Consider the following 23577-nt stretch of genomic DNA (forward strand, 5'->3'; position numbering starts at 1 on the left):
CTCCCCTTCCACTACATAATTCTAAAATGGCTTTCGTGAATTATTATTCCTCTTATTAAGTCATTTCTTTCATCAATTATGAATTAATTTCATTGAACAATACTGAAATCAATTCTGAAATTGTTACTTTCAGAAATTGTATCAAATATTTTGAAAAAAATTGTTAGAATACTTTCTTTCATTAAGGTGTTTTTCAGCATTTCTGTAATTATGTATACCTTTTGGATATTGAAGTTTCTCCCCCAAAATACATGAAAACAAAGGTGCCCAAAAGTTTTTGTTAGTGAATGTTATGATTGTGCTCTTAATGTATCAAAAGCATCTCGGTTATAAATGCTATTAGATTAAAAATTAGCAATTTGATCAGCATGACATGACTCTGCTGTCATGGATGTTCAGCACACCAATTAACATGATTTTAATGAACCATTATACAAGTGTTAATATTTTGATTGATCTCCATCATACGTAATTTTTATGATTTATTTTTTATATTTGAATATTTATTGAATAAAAGGTGTTCCAGAGGTACCCCGTGTCTATAAGGGGGTAACTCTGGAACACCTTTTATTCAAGAGGTACCCCATGTCTATAAAGGCAATGGCCAATATTGCCATAACGGAATGTGATCTGGTTGCCTCCTGGCTCCAAAGTTATAGTGTAGTACATATCTCAGTGCCCCAGAAGGGCTTTAATTATTAAAAAGGAAATTTAATCTTTTTTCAATGTGAAGTAGTTAATTTCTTAAAATGGTTGGCAGGCCATGGAGAAAAAGCTCAAAAGGCCACATTTGGTCTGTGGACAGTGGGTTAAAAACTAACTATTCTAAGATTTTCAAACTAATGATGGCAGAGTTTCACATTGAGATAGCATTATATGGGGGGGGGGGGGTTAAAGTCAGAATGGTTGCAAGTTAAAATTTTCAAAACTCTTGATTCAAGTCCAGAAATGCTAAACTTTTGAAAGAAAAAAATGAACTATGAAAAATGTCTCGGCTTTGATAGTTTGCCACTAGATTGTGAAATTACAAAATTTTCAATGTGGGACTCTATGAAACAATTCTAGCAAAACCCTCTTTTTTTTAAAATGAAAATTACTCGACTTACACTATTTTGACTTCAACCCCCCTTCCCCATCCCCTCATATGATGATGGCGAGAAAAAAAAAGTGTTTAAAAAAATCTGAACATCACACAGATTCTTTTGTTGGCAAACATTTCCATCTTTATAAAGGAACATGTCATTTGAAAAAAAACAAGAATTTAAAAAGTCAGAAACTAAATGTATCAATTCTCTGAGCCTTAATACAAAAATCTAGTAATATCTCAACATATACGTCACCGCGTTTATGTTGTTCTCGTCCGAAATTTTCTATTTCGATTTGAGCAAAGGTTTTGATGTCATGTTCTTCAAAGGGAAATCTGTGAGAGTCACATCTGAGACGAATAAGTAAAAAAATGGGATCACCATTTGATTCGCCTTTTATGAGGCATTCCCGTTTTTCCCCCTGTGCTTGAATTATTTTACCTGAAATCGTACCAGAAGATATACAGATAGCTATATTACATATTTGTTACAGTTAACTTTTTTTTTCTTTGTGAAGTACATTTTAATTCATGGCAGATTTTCGCTAGCCTTTTATTTCTTGTCCAAAGGCAATTTTTTGGTAATTTCAGTCATAATAAATAATTCTTCCCACACTTAGCATCTTTTTTTGGCAAGTAGTGATGTTGTCTGTCTTTTTCTGAATACAATAGATGCAGATTATGGTCATTGGGATTATGAAACTTAGTTGCCTAATTGCTTCACTAATATGTCAGTAGAAAAATTTAACTTAGTTAGTGTTGAAATAAAGTACTGATGCATGTCAGACTATGACTATATGTGCATTATTTATCTTCCTCTCTGCTTTTCCAGAACTATTAGAAACTTTTGGACATACAGAGCCGTATATTGTTTCTGATGAGAGCTTACCTATCTTTGTCCGCCAAATGGCTCTGCATGCTAACGTGAGTTTTCACCCCCCTCCTATTCTTTTGCATCATATACATGTGTTCTGTATCTAATATGAAGTTTGTTTCTTAGGAATGTTCTTTATGTGTTTTTGGAAGGGTTGCAGTTTGTCTTCTGAGTTCAGAAGCAAACAACTCTGCGAGCAGATTTTAGTGGTATTATTCATGAATTTTCAATGTTGTATGCCTGATTGCTCTCTGTGGGATGGGGTACTTTTTGAAAGGGAGATCAGTTCTCATAACAAGCTGGTCTGAGGTCTTGAAACTGTAACATACGAAAAATATGAACACCAGCACATACAACACTATTTCTAACAAATTTAATTAAATTATTTAATGTGCAAAAAACATTTTTATTTGCAAGAGATTTTTCTATTTCATGAAGAAATACCTTCTGGCTATATTGTATCACACTAGAGAAGTTGAGTCTCATAGAAGAATAAGAGACCCATCCTTGATCCAATAAAGCTCCATTTACATCTGCAAGTTTGTGGAGTTTATTTAAAAGCTTTAATTATTAAATAATATATATTTATATTAAAAGTTTGTTTAAAAGCAGTTTATTTTTGGAATTGAACCCATTTGACAGTTCTTTATTGTCTCGTGGGGAAAAAAAAAGAATGTACTAAAATGTTATCCTTCTCTTTTAGTGCATGTATAGATGCTCGTTCCTCCTTATGCCACCCATGATCCTTTCAACAGGGAAAAACTGTCAGACGTTTTAGTGCCATGTAAACAGGTTTCTAGCCTGAATTCATATTGCTGGCGAAGTTCTAGGTTTTTCATTTTTCATGTAAAAGACATGGCTTGTGTGTAATCTAAAGATTTCTTCATCATATTTTAGAAATTTAGAGCAGATTTTAAAAAGTGGAAAGATATGCAACAGATTTCAAGATATAAGTGCTAGAAGACAGAGAAACAGTTTTAAGAACGTTCATTTGGGTATTAGTAGTGGTTGGTATGATGGAGGTGACTGAGTGTGTTGAAAGCTGATAAAAATTAGTAGCTGGACTCTATTCTTTAGTTATTGTAATGATTTTTTATTTTATTTATTTTTTGTTATTATCGAGTGAGATCCAACTTCATTGGTTTTTGTTGCAGCCATCAGTAGAAGCTAATAATATGCACATTAGAAACAAACATTTCTATATTGTTAAAATATTGCAATATAATCTCAAATACAAACACAACGCCCAACGAAGTGGCTGAGAAAAAGATGCCCATAACAAATATGGATGTCATATATTTCAAAAATACAGCAACCCAATTAAAAGCACAATCACAAAAATTATAAACAATATATACACATGATAAAATATTATACAATGCTCATAAAGAGTATTATGGTTGTCTTATTCTAAGTATGGATAGCTTCTTGATTTACTCCAACATGTTTATCGTATTTCTTTTTAAACGTGTCAATTGTGTTACAATTTACTACCTCCAGGGGTAAGCTATTCCATTTATTAACAACCCTATTAGAGGAAAATTCCCTGCGACACCATAACCTTGCATTGTCCCTTACCAATCGATAATGCCCTTGTAAAAGCAGTCGATTGGTGATGTACTAAGAGTTCATGGTCCATTCTATCCATCCCGTTGAAAATTTTAAACACTTTGATCATATCTCCTCAACACCTGCGTTCATCTAATGTAAACATATTAAAAAAAATGAAGTCACTTCATAACTCAAGCCCGTGTGCCAATAAGGACACGCGAAGCTCTTCTCTGCGCCCCTTCAATCAAGTCTATGTCCCTCTGTAGGTATGGTCTCCAAAACCTTACTGCAGTCCTGGACGAACTAAGCCTCAAAAAAGCAGAAGAATGACTTTAGGAGAACGCGAAGAGACTTTTTTGAAAATTAGACCAAACATTTTTGACCACTGCTGAACAATGTTCAGAAAACCTAAGCCTCTCGTCAATGAGAATTCCCAAATCAATGACCCTACTTGTATCTGGGATAGAGACACCATTCAACTCATAAGAGAACTGTGGGTTGTTCGAACCAAAATGAGTGGCCATGCACTTATCAACGCTAATCGTCATGCTCCATTCATTTGCCAATGCTTCAATCCTGTTTAAGTTAGTCTGCAGCAACTCCCTATCGCTTTGATTCTCGATTATCACCATTAGCTTCACGTCATCTGCGAATTTGCTAACAATCCCATCGATACCCTGATCAAGTTTATCGACAAAAAGTGAAAAAGGTATGGGGCCAAGGACACTTCCTTGAGGAACTCCACTTGTGACACCTGTCCAACCAGAGAATTCCCCGTTTACCATAACTTGTTGCAACCTATCTTTTAACCATGATTCTATCCAATCCAGCAAGTTGCCCCCAATCCTAATCTCGTATAAACGCTTCAAGAGTTTACCATGGTGGATCCGATCGAATGCCTTCCGGAAATCAAGGTAAACAACATCTACATTATTGCTCTCACCCATAGCCTTAGTCTCGTGATCATAGAAGCAAAGGAGGTTAGTTACACATGACTTCCCCTTCCTGAACCCATTTCATACGCAATTGATAGATGATGTATTTTCTGTTATATTTTAGTTGAGTTTTTTTTCTTTCATGAACTTCATAATGTTAATTGTTGATTTCCTCTCATTTTTGTTGTTCTTTCACAAATTTTATAAATATTGGCTTATGCAAGCATCATTTTTTTGTTCTTCGGATTAACTGAGAGATGCTTTCTAAAAAAATAAAGATGCTTATCATATATTAACCCTTTCAGACTCGATCATTCATTTTTGGGAATTTTCAAGATGTTTTTGTATTTTTTATGCAAAAAATACATTAAAAACATAAATGTCTGCAAATATTTATTTTTTTTAATTTTTGAGATTCATAAGTAAAACAATTCACTTCAAATTTTTTTCAGCGAAAATGATGCAGGGTATGTTTATATTCACATCATGCCATCTTAAAAAACCCCTGAAAGTTCAACTTTAAGTGCTGCCCTGTGATGGAAGCCCCCAGAGTTCATATTCACCATATTTCTAAATCAAAACACATATAATCTTTCAAGTCGGGAGCTTAAAATGTATATATTTTGCGAGAAAAAGCAACCACAACATTTGTGGCAGCAAGATCTAAGAAGAGTAATAGAATATTCAATTGCATTTAGAAAGCAATGTTTGTTTTAAATTATTATTATTTATTTGGTTTTTTTTTTCAGCTTGCGTCCTTGATCTTAGATCCAACACAACATTCCGCTCATGTATCAAACTGGCTTGCCAGATTACGAACCATTAAAAGGCTAAGAGCCAAAGTGCAAGAAGAGCAAAAGTCAAAAGATAATACAAAAATCCAGACCGGTAATCATACAAATGTCATTGATGACTTTACCGATTATATCTAGTTGTTTTCAAATTTAGAAAAAATGTATTTTCTTTTGGCCAAATGTAAATAAGAGCAAAAAAATAAAATTCTACTTATATATTTATTAATAGTTTTATGTGTTTCTTTAATATTTTTGTGTGTGTTTTTTTGAAAGATTTGAAAAATTTGCATGGTTTTCACTTTTAAACATCCCTGTGTGTATATTTATGTTTATCTCAACCATTCATCTTGCTACAACAGCATTTGCTGTCATGATGATTTACTGGTCTAATTATTTCAATTTTTAAAAACTAATTACTAATTATGTCAATTATCATAATTTTTTTGTTGATGGTTTAAACACACAGTTAAGAACATAATGCCAGTTTCAATGTATTCATAAAAGTTTTTAATCTGGAAAATAATTTTAAGTTTTTTGAACAGAAATTTATCTCAATTTGTAAGACATATATTTCATTAGTGTTTTAAGTTACACCACGCGCATGAATTTAATTAATAATTCTGACTGTGTTCTTAATTGATCGACTGGTTTTGGTGAGTGTGTATCTTTTTTTCCTGAAAGGCTCAAGATCACAGTTGATAACGTTTTTAATGAAATAGTTCAGATTCGAATGAAAAGCTACATTCTTCATTTGTACAAAAACTGTTGTAGAAAGCCAGGGAATTACGAATAACCTTTACAAATATGACAATCATTTTCTTAAAATTCTGATTGCATTGTCAATTTGTTACTAAAAGTTTGCAAGCTTTGATGAGTTGGATTCATCCAACATCACGTTGCTTCATCCACGTTTGTCTGATCTATTATATATAGATCAGGGGTTTCAAACATAAGTTTCTTACAAAACCAGTGTTCGCCAATACGCATCTAGACATGTGATTCATGCATCAAAATTCAATTTTATTACTCTGAATTTCATTGAGGAGTGAAAATACTACTTAAAATTTTAGTTAATTTTTTTAATAGTGTTCTTTATGTAAAGGTGTCCCTCTCTACTGCCATGTCAACATCAAAGCTGCTGCCATGCCAAAGCCAAAATGAAAGAAGGCTTTGTCACCTCCTCTTAATATACATATTTATTGTTATTAATCATTGTGCCAGATCTTATTATGGAAACCCCTATTCAACTGAGGTCACCGCATGGCTCCCACAAGGGGTTGGGGCTGGAGTTTTCTCATTTTTTGTTCACTCCAAGAAGAGTCTGACCTGGGGGCTCTACTGGGGAATGTGGATCCTCCATGCTGTGGCTGGTTGAACTCAAGGTTGGAGCCTTGTCAGACTATTGGGAAGCATATTCACCAATCAAGAGCTTTGATTATAACCATCACCAGAAGAAAAGCTTCTGTATGGAACTCTGCCATACTTTTAACTGAAATTATCACGATGCTAATCATTGAATCATAGGGTGTTTATCAGTGTTGTAGGTAAATATCTCCTTAGTAGCAAATCAAGCATCTATCGTCAGTGGTTTAAGTGAGCACTATGACCTCTCCAAGGGCTTGAAGGACTGTAGCATGAGAACCTGTGACAAATCTTATGTATATATTTTTTACACTAAATTCAAAAAAGAGGAGGTCCGGCCAAAAATCTCTGTCTAGGGGGCCAGTATAGGGGAGGGATGATGATCATTCAGATGCTCTGGAGAAAAAGAAAAATTTTATTCCAACACTATGAATGTGCCCTCTAACTTGTTTTTCTCCTGATGGGGCACATTGTCTTTTATTTGATCTGCAGAAACCTGTTTCTCCATGCACAGAATTTTGGTATCTGTAGGGAATGACAAAATAACATTCTGATTTATGTAATATGGGGGATTTTTTTTTGCTCAGCAAAAAACTATGTACATGGAAGCATTCTCATACTCTAAACGTCCATATTTTGTGAATTTGCGAACTTATTCACCATGAAAAAATGACACCTTTCTTAGATACTTTCGTCCATAACCAATAAAGGGTAAAAATAAAATTTTATCAGCAAAAATATGCCTTCTACAAAATATTGGAATTAGTGCAGAGTACATTATATTACATGTAAAATACCATCATTGAACTAGAACTTTTGCTGTCACCTATCAAATAAAAAACAACTTTTGTAATTCTTCAATTAAAATTAGTGACTGGTTTTTGGTTAATGTACCACATTAAAAAAAATATGCTGTGACATTAACAAATTGTTTTTCAGTAATAAAATAAATTTAATTATCAAGTTCGCCATGAAATTTTTAAGTTATATCTGTTTTGTGTAAAATAATACAAGTAAGAAACTTGTAAAGGAGTAAGTTTTTCTTGTCTGAATACTCTTTGACAATAATTACAAAAAGCCAAAGGAGTGCTGATTCCACTTTGCGGGTTTTACTTTTATTATTTTACACTAAACAAACAGCCGATAATGTTTCTCACCAAACTCAGTAGTTTAACTAATAATATTGCTCATAAAATATTTATCAATATCATACTATGCATTTTTTTTTATTTATGCAGTACATTAATCAAAAACCAGTCACCAATTTTAATTGAGGAATTACAACAGTTGTTTTTTATTTGACAGGTGACAGCAGGAGTTCCAATTCAATGATGTTTCTTACATGTCATATTATCGTACTGTGTAGTTATTTTCAATATTTTCTAAAAGGCATATTTTTGCATATAAAATTTTATTTTTACCTTTTTATTGGTTATGGACAAAAGTAACTAAGAAAGGCATCATTTTTTCCTTGTTGAATAATTTTACAGAAAATGAACATTTAGAGTCTGAGAATGCTCCAGTGTGAATGGAACAGTCTCAATATCTTATCAAGGGTTCCACGAAACAGCCTGATTATTATCAACAGTTCCACAAGAAGTTTCATGTTAGTGGAAACCCCTGCTAATGTGATTTTGTACAAAACTGACTGGATCATGTACATGGTTTCAAAATAAAAGACTTCCTTCAACCAATTGTGAAGCTGCTAATTTCAGCCTTTTGCCAGTTTGTGTTTTTTACAGTGCTTTATAAAACTTATCTTCAAATTTTTTGGGCCATACCTGAACATATTGAATGATTTCCCATATAGAAACATATGGGAAATTACATTTGGGGGGGGGGGCGCTTTAGAAAAATGCTAATGTAATGATTGATGGATGTCCACTCGTTCCGCACCTCCTGTGCATATTTTTGCTAAAGTGGCTACCACTTCTTTCACATTCTAGGATTTTCTTATGCATTTTGCGAAAAATGCGACCACAGCTTAAACCCTGAACACAACCTTTAGTTTACCAAAGGGTTGAGACAAGCAAGTGCCAACAAGTGTGACAATAAAAGGCTAAAGTAAGCGAAAGAACAGCCTCAGCCATACAACGACCCAGAGTCTATGCAGCTGGGGGAATTAATTTTTTTTCCCACAAGATTAGGATACAATAACGTGAAAAGTCACACTACCTAACCCCCACCTCCAAGTGGTGCTCATCGGGTGGCACGAACGGGGCACCAGCTGGCACATAAGAACAAGAGTGCAAGCTAGTAAGAACAACACCACCAAAGATGGAGAACAACAAGAGAAGGATAAAAGGCATTAAGCAAGACATTGTCGCTATGGGGGCATGTCACAAGAATTCAAGGGAGGACTTGCATAGCAAGCTGTCAGAAGTGCTACAGGTTGCGCAGGAAATGGATGAGGCGAAACGGGTATGATAAGCAAATGAGCAATGAGACCCATCAAGATAAGGGTGGGGAAGCCGGTTTGCAGCAGAATGAGAAAAGATCACTGGCATCTACATCAAAAAGATGGATGCACTGAGAGTCACATTTGCAGAACGAGAGTTCAAGATCCTGCGAGGACGAGCTGAAAAGAAAGAGGTAGAGAGTGCAATAGAAGATGCAACAGCTTGTGGAAAAGTTAAACATGGCAGTGGAACAGCACAAGAGAGGAGAACAAAAAGCTAATGGAAAGAGTCTCTATGCTGGAAAGCACCAGAGTGGAAGCAGGATTCTCAGTCAAAAACCTTCCAGTGGATCTGAGGAAAATATTCAACAAGACAATATGTGAGAATGTGAGAGAGAGCGGCACGACCAAAGAAGTAGCCACAGGGGAACGCAGCGCTCATTACACAGCAATCTTCTATGCTTGTTGACACTCTGTGTACACTAAAAATCAATATTCCTCTATTATTTTTAATATCCTGAGCTGCTTGAAGCGTTAGAGGATGTAACCCTTCATCCTCTGACATCTCCACGACAATCCACGACATCTCCACCATCTCTCAAGGGTCACATCTTGAGATGTGACCCTTGAGAGCGAAATAGGAGAGAGAAGGCACTGGGAAAGACCATCAAGGATGCGGCCTGGGCAATGTTAGACGCAATCAGGTTGCTAGATCTGAAGGTGAAGAACCTTGAGTCATCGAGGGGAAGACTAGGAAGAACCACAAAGTTGCAAAACTTATCCTTCAGAAGAAGGATAAGGAGACACGATGCAGGAACTGGAACAGGACGTAAGTCCAGGTGTGCGAGTGGAATGGCAAGGAACACCAACAAAGGTGTGATCTTGGAAGTGACAGAGGCTGACGATGGTAAGCTAGAATCTGAGATAGTGAACAACCCTAGGCTCCAGGGAAGAGCCAAATAACTACACCCAAACTCGTTATATACACTGTTGAAACAGATAAAGCCAATCTTGTGGAAGGCATGGTGGAACAGAATGGTGCAAGAAACACAGTAACTTTTGTTAGATGGTTCGGTGCTAGGGAGGACAGGAGAAGATGCTCAATCTTGGAGCTGCGGAGAGAGGACCTTTGAAGACCGGATACACCCCGCTTCCCATCTCAGAGAGATATCGAAGCGTTCCCGAAGGATGGGTGTATCAGGAAAGTTTTATTAAAAACAACGTAACATGACCACCTCAGACGAAGGCAGCAAAATAAAATAATTTACATAAAAATTGATCGTCAACTTCTGAAGTCATATAACAAATAAATAAAATCTAAACAATCAACGCCAATGGGCAATCAAAATTATAAACGGGATTATAAGATGCTGGTGTATAGCCGTCCATCCCATAAGAATCCAGTAATCGTCAATTGATCGAATGATTGCCGATAATCTTGGTATATAAAATTTCGAATCACTGTGAATTAGCCGCAGATCATCATCGTCTAAGCCGCCAGTCGTTTCCCGAATCGTCACCGGGTGAACTGAGATCAGCACAATTCACTATATAGCCGAGTAAATAACACTTAATTCGTCCTTGCCATCGATGACTTGATTCGTCTCCTTGCAGGTGAACTTGCTTCTGTTTTTCATTTCTCGGTTACTTTTGTTGACGCCGACGTGGTCGAAGATCATATTTCCTCTTAAGATCAATCGCTGGGGCTCTTGCCGGTTTGAACTCGTCATCGCTCCCACCGCTCAGACGCGCACTTCCAGTCTTCTTAGTATGTATGCGATGTAAGTTGCTATCGAGGAACAATATAATCCACCGCACCCGAGCAAGGCCCATAGGGCTCTTCAAAACTCTTTTTTTGAAACACAGTCGACCGTTTTCGGGAATAGCACCAAAATGAAATTTTTTTGTATATGGGCAAGATGTCAGGTAATGCCATAAAGATCCAATCTCACCACAAGCACACATGGCGTTGTCCGACTTCTTGAAACGTTCAAGATACGTCGGTAATGGGCCGTGCTCAGTTATCATGATCACTTTCTCTCTAGACCAAATGGAACTATTCCAACGGACGTGTTTCTGTATCTTATAGGCATCTTTATGTGCATTCTTGTCCCATAGCTGTTGCCACTTTTGTAACAGGTCACTTTTTAGCACGTGTTTGATGTGACTGCGTGGTAGCAAGAGTTGTTCTTCCGTTGGGAGATTAAGAGCATCTTTGGCCAATCTGTCCGCAATTTCATTCCCAGCTATTCCTGCATGGCCTTTGACCCATTTGATACTGATAGACGGATGGTCGTATAAATGCTTGCGTATTCGCCGAGTATTTTCATGTGGAGTGCGCTGATCACGAATCGCATTAATACTAGACACGCTGTCAGTATATATCGTCGTCTGCTGATTCAGCTTAATCGCCCATTCTACTGCAGCTAGTATGGCCAGAACCTCCGCCTGAAAGATACTGTTCCCTTGACGCAACCGTCGACTCCAAGCCTCTTCAACAGATCCTTCTGCATTCATAACTACGTATGCACAGGCCGTGGATGTCTCTGTTTTTGAGCCGTCCGTGAATATACTAATAGCTTCATCCGATGAGCATTGTTCCGTACCAGGCAGCGGAACTTGATTCTGGAACAAGTCCACACTGGGATGATGAAGCCAACTCCTATTGTTCCCTTCGTAGGCATCAGGTGTTATAAGAATTCCGTCCATCCAGACCTCCTTACCCAAATGCAGGATTGTAGATCGACGAGCGTCATATTCAACATATAGGCTGAGCGGAGGGTTTCCCGTAGCAGTATACAGAACATCATTGGCCGTAGTTCTGTATGCACCAGTTACATACAATAAGAACGGGCGTTGGGCAACATCTAGTAATTTACGGAGTCTCTGTGTCGGGTTGTGATACCAGATGGCGCTTGCGTATGAAATTTGCCGTTGTACAACCGATCTGTACAAAATGTTCCTAAATTTTTGGCGTATACCCCACTTTGGACCTGCTATGCGTCTCAATTTTTGCATGGTGTCTTGAGCCTTATCAATTTGTTTCGCCACATGCGTCGTGAATTTGAACTGATGGTCAATATGCACTCCAAGATATTTCATGCATTTAGATATTTGCAGTCGAACACCATTGATTCTTATGCAGGGACGTTTTTTCTTGGGGTGTGGCCATAGTAATTTAGTTTTAGTCACCTCCATGCTGAGACGATTATCTTCTAGCCATTTTGACAGTTCGTCAAACGCGGCATCCGCAGTGCTGCCAATGTCGTTGGGAGTTCTCGCCGAGATCACAAACACCAGATCATCGGCGAAAGCTTGGACATAGACATCCGGTCCCCAATTCTTTTTCAGCAGTGAGTCAAGCACGATAGACCATAGTAGCGGACCGCTGCATGAGCCTTGAGGACAGCCCATGGCCTGATGCTTTTCCGCGTCTCCTCCATCAGTTGGCATCACAACCGTTCGATCTTTTAGCATGTTCTCCACTATACAAATGAGATTGTAAGGAATTGGTAATTTTCGTACAGTATTGATTATTATCTCATGGCGGACCGAATCAAAAGCACCGCGAATGTCTATGGATACTATGGCCGTTACTTGACCTCGTCGATGTCTAGTCGTGATCTCTTCCATCAGTGATGCTATTGCTTTTTCTGCCGAGCCACCTGTACGAAATCCGAACTGTCTTGGGCTAAGCCAATCTGCCTTCTCTAGATAGTAGGTGATCCGTTGCACCACCAATTTTTCTAGGACTTTACCCATTGTAGAGAGTAAACAGATGGGGCGATACGACTGCAGCACCCCTGGATCCCTATCTTTCTTCAGGAAAAGCAAGACCTTACCACGTTTGAAACACTTTGGGAACACCGACAACTTGACTAAACTATTGAAGATATCTGAGATAACATGACCATGGGCTGCGACTAGGGTTTTCAAAAGAGGAATATTTATGTTATCAATACCCGGAGCTCGTTTATTGTTCAGTCTTCTGACTATTTGATTGATCTCCGTATGAGTGAATGGTGGGTCCGTCATAATCATAGATGGCGTGTATGGAGTCAAATTTATAGTATCCGGGAGGTTCGGAAAAATCTCCTCCAATTGTGCTTGGGCCGCTTCCAGCATCGTGGCACCAGTATGTGGACCGTTGGACATCATTACCTGTGGTGGTAGACGCTTCGTTTTGAACATAGATTTGTATGCTTGTCCAAATGGGCGGCTTTCCTCTGTGCAAAAGGCAATCCAACTAGTCGTTTTTGCCTTGTTTACGGCCTTAATATGCCCTGCTCTGAATTTTCTAAACTCCATCCTCGCCTGTACTCTATCATCACCCTTGGCCTTAATGAAACGACGCTCTAGTTTACGAAGTTGCCTGCGTGAAGCTGCTAACTCATCAGTCCACCATTTCAAAGAAGCGGTAAGACGCGGTTGTGCATAGCCCAACACCTGGATACATCGTTCTTTCAGCCGCTGCATTGAGGCGTCAAAGCATGCATTAACCTGATCCTCGTCCAAAACCATATGAAGTTGTTCTTGGAGGTCCATGAAGATCTGCTCTGTAGCAGGCCTGATCTTTGCTAATCGTCTTGCGGTAGTTCTATACTTCGTAGGTTTTTGATATCTAGGCGTAATATTGAGTTGTAGATGGATATATTTGTGCGCACTATACGAATCTTCCGTACCTACTGACCAATCGGAACGCCTGTAAATATTTTCTGACGTTGTAAAAGTAAGATCGGCCATCCTTTTGCGTCATAAAATTCGTAGGTAGGTCTTGTCCGTCTAGAATTAAACAGAAACAAGTTCCTGCTGGTGAGAAATTCCTGCATCGCGCGCCCTCTTGGATCCGTCTCTCGATAGCCCCACCACGAAGAATGACAATTTGCGTCCGCACAGAAGATAATGTCGATACCTGGTGCTGACTCGCAAAGATCATCCATCTCCTCTATGGCTTCGTCTACTTCTTCGTACGGAGAAATGTATACACTAGCAATTATAAGTTCACGTCCCGGCAGACTTATCTGAACAGCTACCAGGTGGCGGCCGATCTTGTACGTGGCCGGTCTAATATGAGTCGATGGGACCAATATAGCACTTTTGCATAGTTGCGCCGTCCACGACTGCCATGATTGTGGAATACCACGTAAAAGACCTCTATTTTGCCATGGTTCTTGAAGTAGAACCACATCTACTGACTGTGCTCTTACGAAAGCCTCCATATGTTCGATACAGATTTTAGCTTTGTCTGCATTTAATTGGAGGAGACGAAGTCCGTGTCTTACTTGGTTGTTTTTTGCCGAATGTGACGTCATCAGTTTCGTGTTAATTCACTGCCTAGATTCAGGCCCATAGTTAGTAACTTACTGTTACACCTTTCTTTTCGACCATCACGCCTTACCAATCTCTGCGTCGCTGATTAAATAACTGGCGAGTCGACTGCAGACCTATTGTGAGGAGAAAACTGGGACATTCTCTGCTCCTCGACCTGTGGTCCGTGTTAAAGCGGAGGTCTTGCGCCATGTTCATGAGCACACAGTCAACACATCTGCCCGTTCTGTCCATATGAGTGTTGATCGGTTGAGTATACCCGGTCATCTGCATTCGTCTCGTCGATACGCCTCGTATATTTTGCCAGTTTCGATGGCGATGGCGTCCGAGTTCACGTGTGTCAACATATACCCGCCTTTCCTCACGTACTACTCCTTGTGAGAGATGGTATTTTCTTCGTCGTTGGTCTTGTCGAAAGTGTTCTCTCGCTGTACCCAGTGTACTGTCCCTATAGTCGGAAGTATAATGGTCAGACGTAATGTGTTTCCGTCGGTGTGGTGGATAACAGTCACGCCCATGAGGATCATAATCAGACCTCCTGACATTTCTTTCAGCATCAAAATTGGGAGGGTTTGTGGCCTTCCTACTTGACGGCTGAGCCAACTGCTCTTCTGCGTGTTGTACCTGACTACGTCTATATACCTTGAAAGAGTCTAATTTCGCCGCACCGCTGCTAGTGTTGGTTAGGTAGCTCATTCGCTGGTGACGAGCCTGGTGGGTTTCTGTTGCGTAAGTGTTTTTGCCATGCCGACTATTTTTACTGCCCTGAAGTTCTTCTCTCAGTTGCTTACGGCTATGTGTTGTTGTTACGGTATCAGTCCCTTTTATAGTTCGGTCATAGTCTTCACATCGTTCAGCCCAGGAGAGTGGGTTAGATTGTCTCTTTTCGTTCACGTCATGCGATGAAATTACCTCGGCTTGTACATCTGATTCCACTGGGTTTGACAAGTGTAGCGAGGAGATGTCCACGCCCTTAGTCCTTTCAGGTGCAAGCCGCCTGCCCGATAATATTTGATATTTGGACCACTTTTGGCCACTGTCCCCCATTTTTACAACTTCTGCCCACGTTCTCTTTAATCCGAGGGACGAAGGTGACAACACTTTTTCTGCTGGAAGCGCAGTGCTATTCTTCAGTTGTTTATTCGAATGCAGTTGTGGCCAGGCGTCCACCTTTTCAATTTCTATCGAAAGACTGTTCGTTTGCCTAGACCTGTCAATTTTGACTTTACGTTGTCTCTGAGGTTTGGGAGGTTCCCAAGGTAAAGTGGTTTCGTTGTTCCAGCTATCCTCAACGTAAAATATCGAGGTTGGCAGTTGAGAGGATACACGCTCTTGGTCAAGAGAGGGATACATGCACTTAGCATGATCTCTCACTGTCTTCGCTAACCTATGTCATACCAGTGCTTTCAGTATTTGTGCTATGGTCATCATACCACTACTACTAAACTACACATGTACCTCGTCCATGTTTCTCTGCGGAACCTCTAACGAATTGGTACATGCGGAAATGTGCGTGTACGTATAGTGAAACCTGACGTGAAGTTTGTTTCTGTATAATGCTTGTTATGTGTAGTGTTGCCATCTGCCACCAGTTTTTCTAACTATGAGTGAAGTGTAATGATTGAGTAATTAATCGTTGTAGACCTGTTGCTCTCCGTGGCGAGACTTTTTAATGGGGAGATCGGCTCGCATTTGCGCCTCAAAGTTGGGAACCACAGGAAACCAACTTCAGCCAACCACCACTATGGCGACGGTGGGGTTCGAACCCGGATCTTCGCGATGCGAGTCTGTCATTATGACCACTCGACCACCACAGCGGCTGGTCATCATACCGCACACTGTAAAGGACCGGAGAAATGTGTGAAGTGTGGCGTAGAGGGATACAGAAGACGGGTGACTGTCAGGGAGAGGCAAGCTGCCTGAATTGTAAGGAGTGTAGGAAGAAGGTGCATCATCGTGCTACCACATACGCTTGCCCTATATATGAGAGAACTGTGTTGAGGATGCATGGTAGAAACTAAGAGAGGGTTTGTATTTTAATTTTTAACTTTGATGTAATGGTCGTGTCCGGGCCATGTAACATCTGTAAGGCCCGGGGTGCAGCAAATAACACTTGTGACATCGAAATGAACCTTGCAGGTCATCAAGAAAGGCACCCTCCCAGGCCATCTAGGGGAAAGTGAGTCAGCCTCTCGTCTGGGGGAATGGTGGCGCAGCGTCTGATACTGAGTTGGGACAAGGTAAACACTATTAGCTTACTAAAGGGCTAGTGTTGAAGCAACCCAGCCGAAGGTGTCCTCCCATCCATTTGTTTCGATTTGCTCATTTTTGTTTGAGGAAAAAGATAAGCTTCTAAAATATTCACTGTTCAGTTTTGTGCTACGAGTCTTGCACTGAAAGAACGGTTTTTTTTTTGGGGGGGGGGATTTGTGCTCTGACAAAATACTACTACACCACATATGTACCTCATCCATATTTCCCTAGGGAACCTTTAACGAATTGGTACTTGTTGGAATGCGTGTATTCCTGAACCTTACATTTTACATAAGTTTTGTTTCTGTGTAATGCTTGTTATACTGCTGCTATCTATTTTTCAAACTATGAATGAAGTGTAATGATTGAACATTTCGACCATTGCTTGCTGTGGTGAGACTTTTTAATGGGGAGATTGGCTCACATTCACACTTCAAAGTTGAGAACTGCAGAAAACCAACTTCAGCCAACTGCTACTGTGGCACTGGTGGGATTTGAACCTAGGTCCCCGCAATGCCAATCTGTAACTATGACCACTCAACTACCACAGTGGCCAGAAAATATATATGCTAATTTTCTTTAAATTTATTTTCTATTAGCTGAATCTTTCATTTTACATGAAACAGAAAAAGAAGTAAAAATACATCTGGAAAAAAATTCAGAGGTGGACATGAGTTAATCAGACTGGAATGACAGCAATTCGGATGATGATTGGCACTAAAATTCACTTCATGACTTGGCTGTTTTATGTTTGTTAGCACATACAGCCATATCAACAAAAGTATTCATCAGCCAAAGCAGAAAAATCTGGAAAACAATTTTGTTAGCCAAAAAATTTGTAAGCCAAGATGTTTCTTAGCTAAGATATGACTACTTCCAATAAGCATAAAACGAAGAATTTGATTGAAATTTTATTCAAAAACAAAACAATCCAAGAATAAATATAAGTAGATATAATAATGTATATATATGGCAACAACAGGTTGACTAATCATGTAAGTGTATATAAGAAGATTAAATGGACCAAATAAGTTTCAAAAGCTGTTTCTCGGTGAACTAATGCGCTAGCAAAAATAATGAGGTATTTCTCTAAATATATTATAATACCTTTTTCCCAACTTTTGGTCCATAGCTAAGCAGAACGACTATCATTTGGAAAAAAAAATCACAGCTTGTTTCACCTACCATTAAAAACAAAAAGTAACACAAAAATAAATCTTTTTCAAAGTACATTTTTCTAAGAAAAAGTAATGGATGAAAAACACAAGTTAAATTGGCACAAAAAAGGTCGCATACAATATTCGCATGGCTTCACAAAATATTACATCGAAACAAAGAAAAAAATCATACTTCCTGCACTTGAAAAAAAAGGATACGTGACAAAAATTCGAATTTATATGTGACAGTAAAAGTCTGAAAAACACTTGTATTTTGGTTTTCATTTCAGACTTTTACCAAGCCTGTTTTTAATGAATTCATTAGTCATCATGAACTTATTAAATTCCTGATAAGTAATAATTATCATGAAAGGTTAAGTAGTTGATTTAAAGTTTATATACTGTTTGGAGTAAATTTAATTCATTAATTTACCACAAACAGTGAAAGCCTGTTTTTAACGAAGACCTACTAAATAATTATATTAATTTATTAATGAGCATCGGAAACTAATAAGGTGGTGATGGTTAATTGATTCATTTTTTAATTATTAAGTAATTGATAAGCGGCTTTAACTAATAAGTTCATGACACAAAGATAAATCCAGGAAAGAAAATTCAACTGCCCTTGTGGAAATTGAACCAACGTCTACTCACATTCCGGGTGAGTGCACTAGACTACTACCTAACCCTATATGCACCTTGTACACATTCCTCTATGGAATCTCTTAATGAAGTGGTGCATGTCGGAATGTGTGTTCTGAATATATGTGTGGCCCAAATGTATTTATGTATTGTTAGAATTGTGTTCCCGCTGGTGCGTGCAATCGATCTTCCATATTTTGAAGTTAAAATGGTGAATGCTTGAATTTTCATGTTATGTTAATATTGTGTTGTAGGTCTGCCTGCTCTCTGTGGAGAGACTTTTTAAATGGGAGACTGGCTCGCATTCACGACTCAAAGTTGCAAAACCGCACAAAACCAACTTTGGTGGACCACCACTGTACATCATTGGGGTTTAGACCACTCACTATACTATAAAGGCAATGAATTTTCTTTCCTTAGAGCTCATGTGTGCTAAACGGGTCCATACATAGACAACCAGCCCTAACTCAGATCAAAGCTCACATTGCTTACACTGCCAGTAGATGTATGGTCCCATTTAGCTCCCGCGAGCTTTAAGGAAAGAAGATTTGTTGCCTTTGTAGTCTAGGGCAGTGGTACTGGGATACTTCGAGGGAGCCACGGAAGAAAATGGAGAAAGGGGCCATGACAGGTGGTTTGGGCGGGCTGAGAAGAAAAATTAAGGTGTGAACAAATAAAACTTTTATATAAGTGACTATACATTACAGAATCAAACAAAACCACCCATAAAACCAGGGCCGCCTTAGGCCACCCTGGCCTCACCGCATACATTTTGCAGCAGATTCGCTAGGATGGGGTTTTTCACAGACCCCTCGTCTCTTAAATTTATTTGTGAAAACAAAAATGTGATGAAAACCATATCAGGCCCCGGGCTACAGCTCTATCAGTCCCCCCTCTTATGAGGTGTCATGGCCGGGGGGTCTCATGTCATATTTTGTATAGTACAATAAATTTTAAAAATAAGCAAGAAATATGTAGGCTGTTTATTTCCAGCTAAGTATGGGACTACCATAGCATCACTTTGCCTAGGGGGCTCATGATGTTGAGACGGCCCTGAATAGAACTCGGCCTAGCGGAGAGCTCAATAAATTCTAGGCCAGTGGTCTGAAGGCCAATCTTATTTGCAAAATTTTCGTTCAGTATAAATTCACTGAAAAATCAATTCAATACGTATAAAGGATCTTGCTTCTAGATGAGGGTCGAAGACTGGGTAAGACAGGGGGAGCCACGAGAAAAAATATGGTTCAAAGGGAAGCCATGGGCAAAAAAAGGTTAAGAAACACTGGTCTAGGGCACTCACCTGGACAGTGAGAGGGCCTGTTTTCGATTCCCAGTTGAATTTTATTTCTTGGATTCAGCTTCACATCAGTCAGCTGTTGATCCCTTATATATATCTTGATAGTAATAGCAGAGAGTGACATCATCCTGAGATAAGTTCATGATATCACTGTCCTATAGAATGCCACTACTAATAATTTAAAACAGGCTTTAACTTTTGTGAAAAATTCCATAATGAAAACGTTTACATGTGTATTCCAGGCTTTTACCAACTCACCTGAGTAAAACCTAGGTTTTATCAGAAAAATTCTTTGGGGGTTTAACTATAACATATATAAATCATTTAAAGCAAGAACTCAGACGCAAATATGAAAATTAAAATGTTCATTCTTAAACCTTTTTACGGGTCCCTGCCTTGTAGAAAACTTACACCTTCCATCCCCTTCAGATAATCTGTATATTATTAAGAAATGGCTCCCAACCTGTGGTACTTGCACCCCTAGGGTTATGTGACGGCCATTCAGGGATACATCGAAAATAATCAACATAATAAATTGAGCATAGCAGTCTAGAGAGCACACACTCGCCTTCAACTGTGCAAATCTGGGTTTGTATCCTGATTCGGGCATGGATGTCTACTAGCACCAACAAATCCCTAGACAGATCTCTTGGAAATACATGAAGATCACATTATTATAAAATGAGAAAAAATTATTAAAGTTATAGAAAAAATAACAAAGCACATATTATGTTCAGTACACTATGTGAAACGTATTTCATATGTATTTCTAGGGATACAACATTCTCCTATGCATTTCAAAAGGTATATATGGGTAAAAAAAGTAAGGAAGCATTTCAACATGCCTTTCATGAGTTCCTGTGGGTAATAAGGGTTGCTCCCACACAATTCTATTCTAAGGGTATACAAGCCTAGGGATTAAGTAAATCTACATTATTTCAAGGCTATGCATTTGATTCACACAACTTTCTAGGGGTAAACAAGAATTTAAGCATTTCCAAGGGAACCACTGCCGTAGAGTATTTGCTAGCTCACCACCCCCGTTAAAGAACTACTGCATTGGAATAATACATACGCCGGAATTACACTATAAACGTTTGATAAAAAATCTTCCACAAAACTTGAAAAATGCAGCCATTTGTTATATTCGAGCAAATGCAATTGGATACGCTTATTGCTTATTCATTGCATTTTTCGTTTTACAAAAGAACTTTCCTAAAACTTCCATAGTGTAATGCCAGCAATAGAGAGAAATCTTTTTTAGTCATTTCCCAAATACGTTTTATACACTCGTACAATTTGTAAGATTGGGACAGCTTCACACCGGGACATGTCAGTGATTTATTTTCCTATTTACATCCTAACAAAGCTACAAGCCTAAAACGTATTTCTAACGGCAAATGTGAATGGAAAAAATTGAGCATTTCATTTTATACTTTCTTTAAAGAAGAATATTGCTTCAACAAATATTTTGAGCAAATTATTACGTAGATGTATAATGCACCTATTGACAAAAAGGAAATTTAAGGAATATTAGAAATGTAAAATTTTGATAGCTCATGGGTATATAGGTTACGATAAAAGCCTATAAATTGGATTTAACAAGACAAACAGGTAACAAAAAAGTTTGAAAAATGCTCATGAACATTCCTATTTTGGACTTTCACCTGCTCACTTCAGTAAACTTAACTTTGATAAACTGTTCCCAGGACTTTTACAGTAATTTAAATGCCGAAGGTCAGTATAATAATGTGACTGTCCCAAGGGAAACCTCAACCTATAGACAAGGTTCTTGCGTATTAAAACACATCCCCTAAACCAGAAGTGGATTTTTTTAGCAAATATGCGAGGTTTGTTCAAAAAGTATCCAACCATAATGTTTTGTATGTAAACCAATGAATAGTTAGGGAGGCATGGTTTTGTGCACATATGTAGGTGATCCTAATGTGCATGCTTAAATGCTTAAATTTTTTCCTGCCTACAGAAGCTGCCAGTCACTGGCTGACGAATGAGGAAGCAGTGTTCACCAATATGCATCAAGACACTTGATTCACGCATCAAAATTTTTTTCCTCTGAATTCGAGTGAGGAATAAAAATACTCCAAATTTTAGATAATTTTTTTCGATTGTGTTATTTCTCACTGCTTAATAAAAAAAAAACCTTAACATTTTGGAGAGAATGTATATGTAAATAACATTATATTTTCAAATAACATTGTGAGGAAGTGTGAGTGCTGTGGAATTGTTGTTTTTGACAAAATTTCAGGAAAAAACTTGAACAATGCCACAGCATTAAATTTTGCGTAAAGCTTGGTGATACCTGAGTGGAAACAATCCTAAGATTCAACAGACCTTCAAAGATGAAGAAATGTGCACCACACCAATAAAGGAATGGTACAACTGCTTCAAAGATGGTGAACATCAATGGTGAGTGAAACACGCTCTGGTAGGCCCTCAACATCCAGAATGAGATTCTCATTGACCAAGTGAAGACTGGTGATGCAGAATCATCAAATCATGATCAGAGAACTTACAGACAAGGCAAGCATTAGCATTTGGATCTGTTCATTCCATTTTGACTGACAATTTGGTCTTCACAAGATGAAATGAAGACGGTCAGCATGACTTTGACCGTCTTCTTCAACTTCAGTGGTGTGATTCATCACGAGTACGCACCACATGACACAACCATCACCAAAAATTACAACCAAGATGTTCTGCATCACAATTGGCAGCACCATCACGATTAATGCAGCAGCGTTGCTCAAGTTTTTCTTACCATTTTGTCAAAAACAAAAATGCAACATGCTGCTCACTTACTTTCTCACTCAGCGGAGGTCTGCCAGTGACAGCTTCTGCAGGCAGGGAAAGTTCAAGCATGTGCACCAAACCACACTTTCCTAACTTTATCGGTTCATAAAGTAATTAAATACAGGGTTCATGGGCTTTTCAATCATGAAAACAGAACCTGAAAGTATTTTAGCAACTTTTGATTCACAAATCCAATTGAAAATTCATACCTCATAAATGATCAGCTCCATTACACATTACAGAAGTGAAATCTTCGCAATCTAAAATAAGATTGATTTAAAGCCAAGGCTTTCTGATTGCAAATCGTTATTTGTACAGTTTATTGCAATAGTAATAAGGCTGAACATATAGGGCACTGTAGCCCAGGTCCATAGGTAGGTGTGTCCGGTCTTAAAAGGTCAACGCCCAGGTCCTTAAGATATTCGCCTGAAGTACCAAAGAATGTTTAGAGGTGTCTCGAGATTGATATCCAATTAGTCCTTGTCAGAAACTTTCCTGACCTATGGGTACCACAGAAAAAGATTGCTCCAGCAGTTTTCCATTGTATCTCTGATAATTCAGGGTAGTCTGTGTCTCGTTTACTTTGGATTATCAAGACTCTACTGTACCATAACAGTGGGCTACTTTACACCATTTTTACCCACATCGAGGGGTTAACATACTAACCTCTCAATGAGTATGAAAAAAGGCTGCCATTCGGGATCAGCAATAAATTGTAGGTCAAGGTCCTTGTGTGCAGAAAATGACAGTGGTGCGATAAAACTAGTCAAATGAGCTGAACATATAGGAGTGGGCAGAAAGTCCTACAAACTTTAAAAATTCATTTTAAAAAAAGTATTATAATGGAGCATTAGTTGGAATCTGTATTGTTAGCACAGGGGAAATCTTTTTCTTTCAACCAAGGAAAAAAAAGTTACAAAAACTGTCTGTAGGTGGCATTGGCATAAGAAAGATAACTGATAAATACATTTGAACCTCTATTTAAAGGGCACCTCTATTAAAGGGTCCAGATCATTCTGTATTGAGATTATTCCTGATCCATGTCAATTTGGATAGGAACCAATTCATCGCTGAATAAGTAGGGACACCTC

At 38.4% G+C, this 23577-nt stretch overlaps 1 protein-coding gene across 1 annotated transcript in view; it reads left to right on the forward strand.

Moving 5' to 3' along the window:
• gig (TSC complex subunit tuberin) overlaps positions 1 to 5464 on the forward strand; it is a 70534-nt gene extending 65070 nt beyond the window's left edge. The window contains exons 40-41 of the mRNA XM_089240636.1: positions 1917 to 2008; positions 5194 to 5464. Coding sequence (XP_089096762.1) covers positions 1917 to 2008; positions 5194 to 5376 — 275 coding nt within the window. The 3' untranslated portion in view covers positions 5377 to 5464. The remainder of the gene's footprint in view (positions 1 to 1916; positions 2009 to 5193) is intronic.
• The last annotated feature ends 18113 nt before the right edge of the window (positions 5465 to 23577 follow it).

This window comes from Pholcus phalangioides, unplaced genomic scaffold (assembly GCF_987345545.1).
Source record: "Pholcus phalangioides strain wild (caught in Gottingen) unplaced genomic scaffold, Ppha-v1.0 ptg000013l_1, whole genome shotgun sequence".
Classification (NCBI taxonomy): domain Eukaryota; kingdom Metazoa; phylum Arthropoda; class Arachnida; order Araneae; family Pholcidae; genus Pholcus; species Pholcus phalangioides.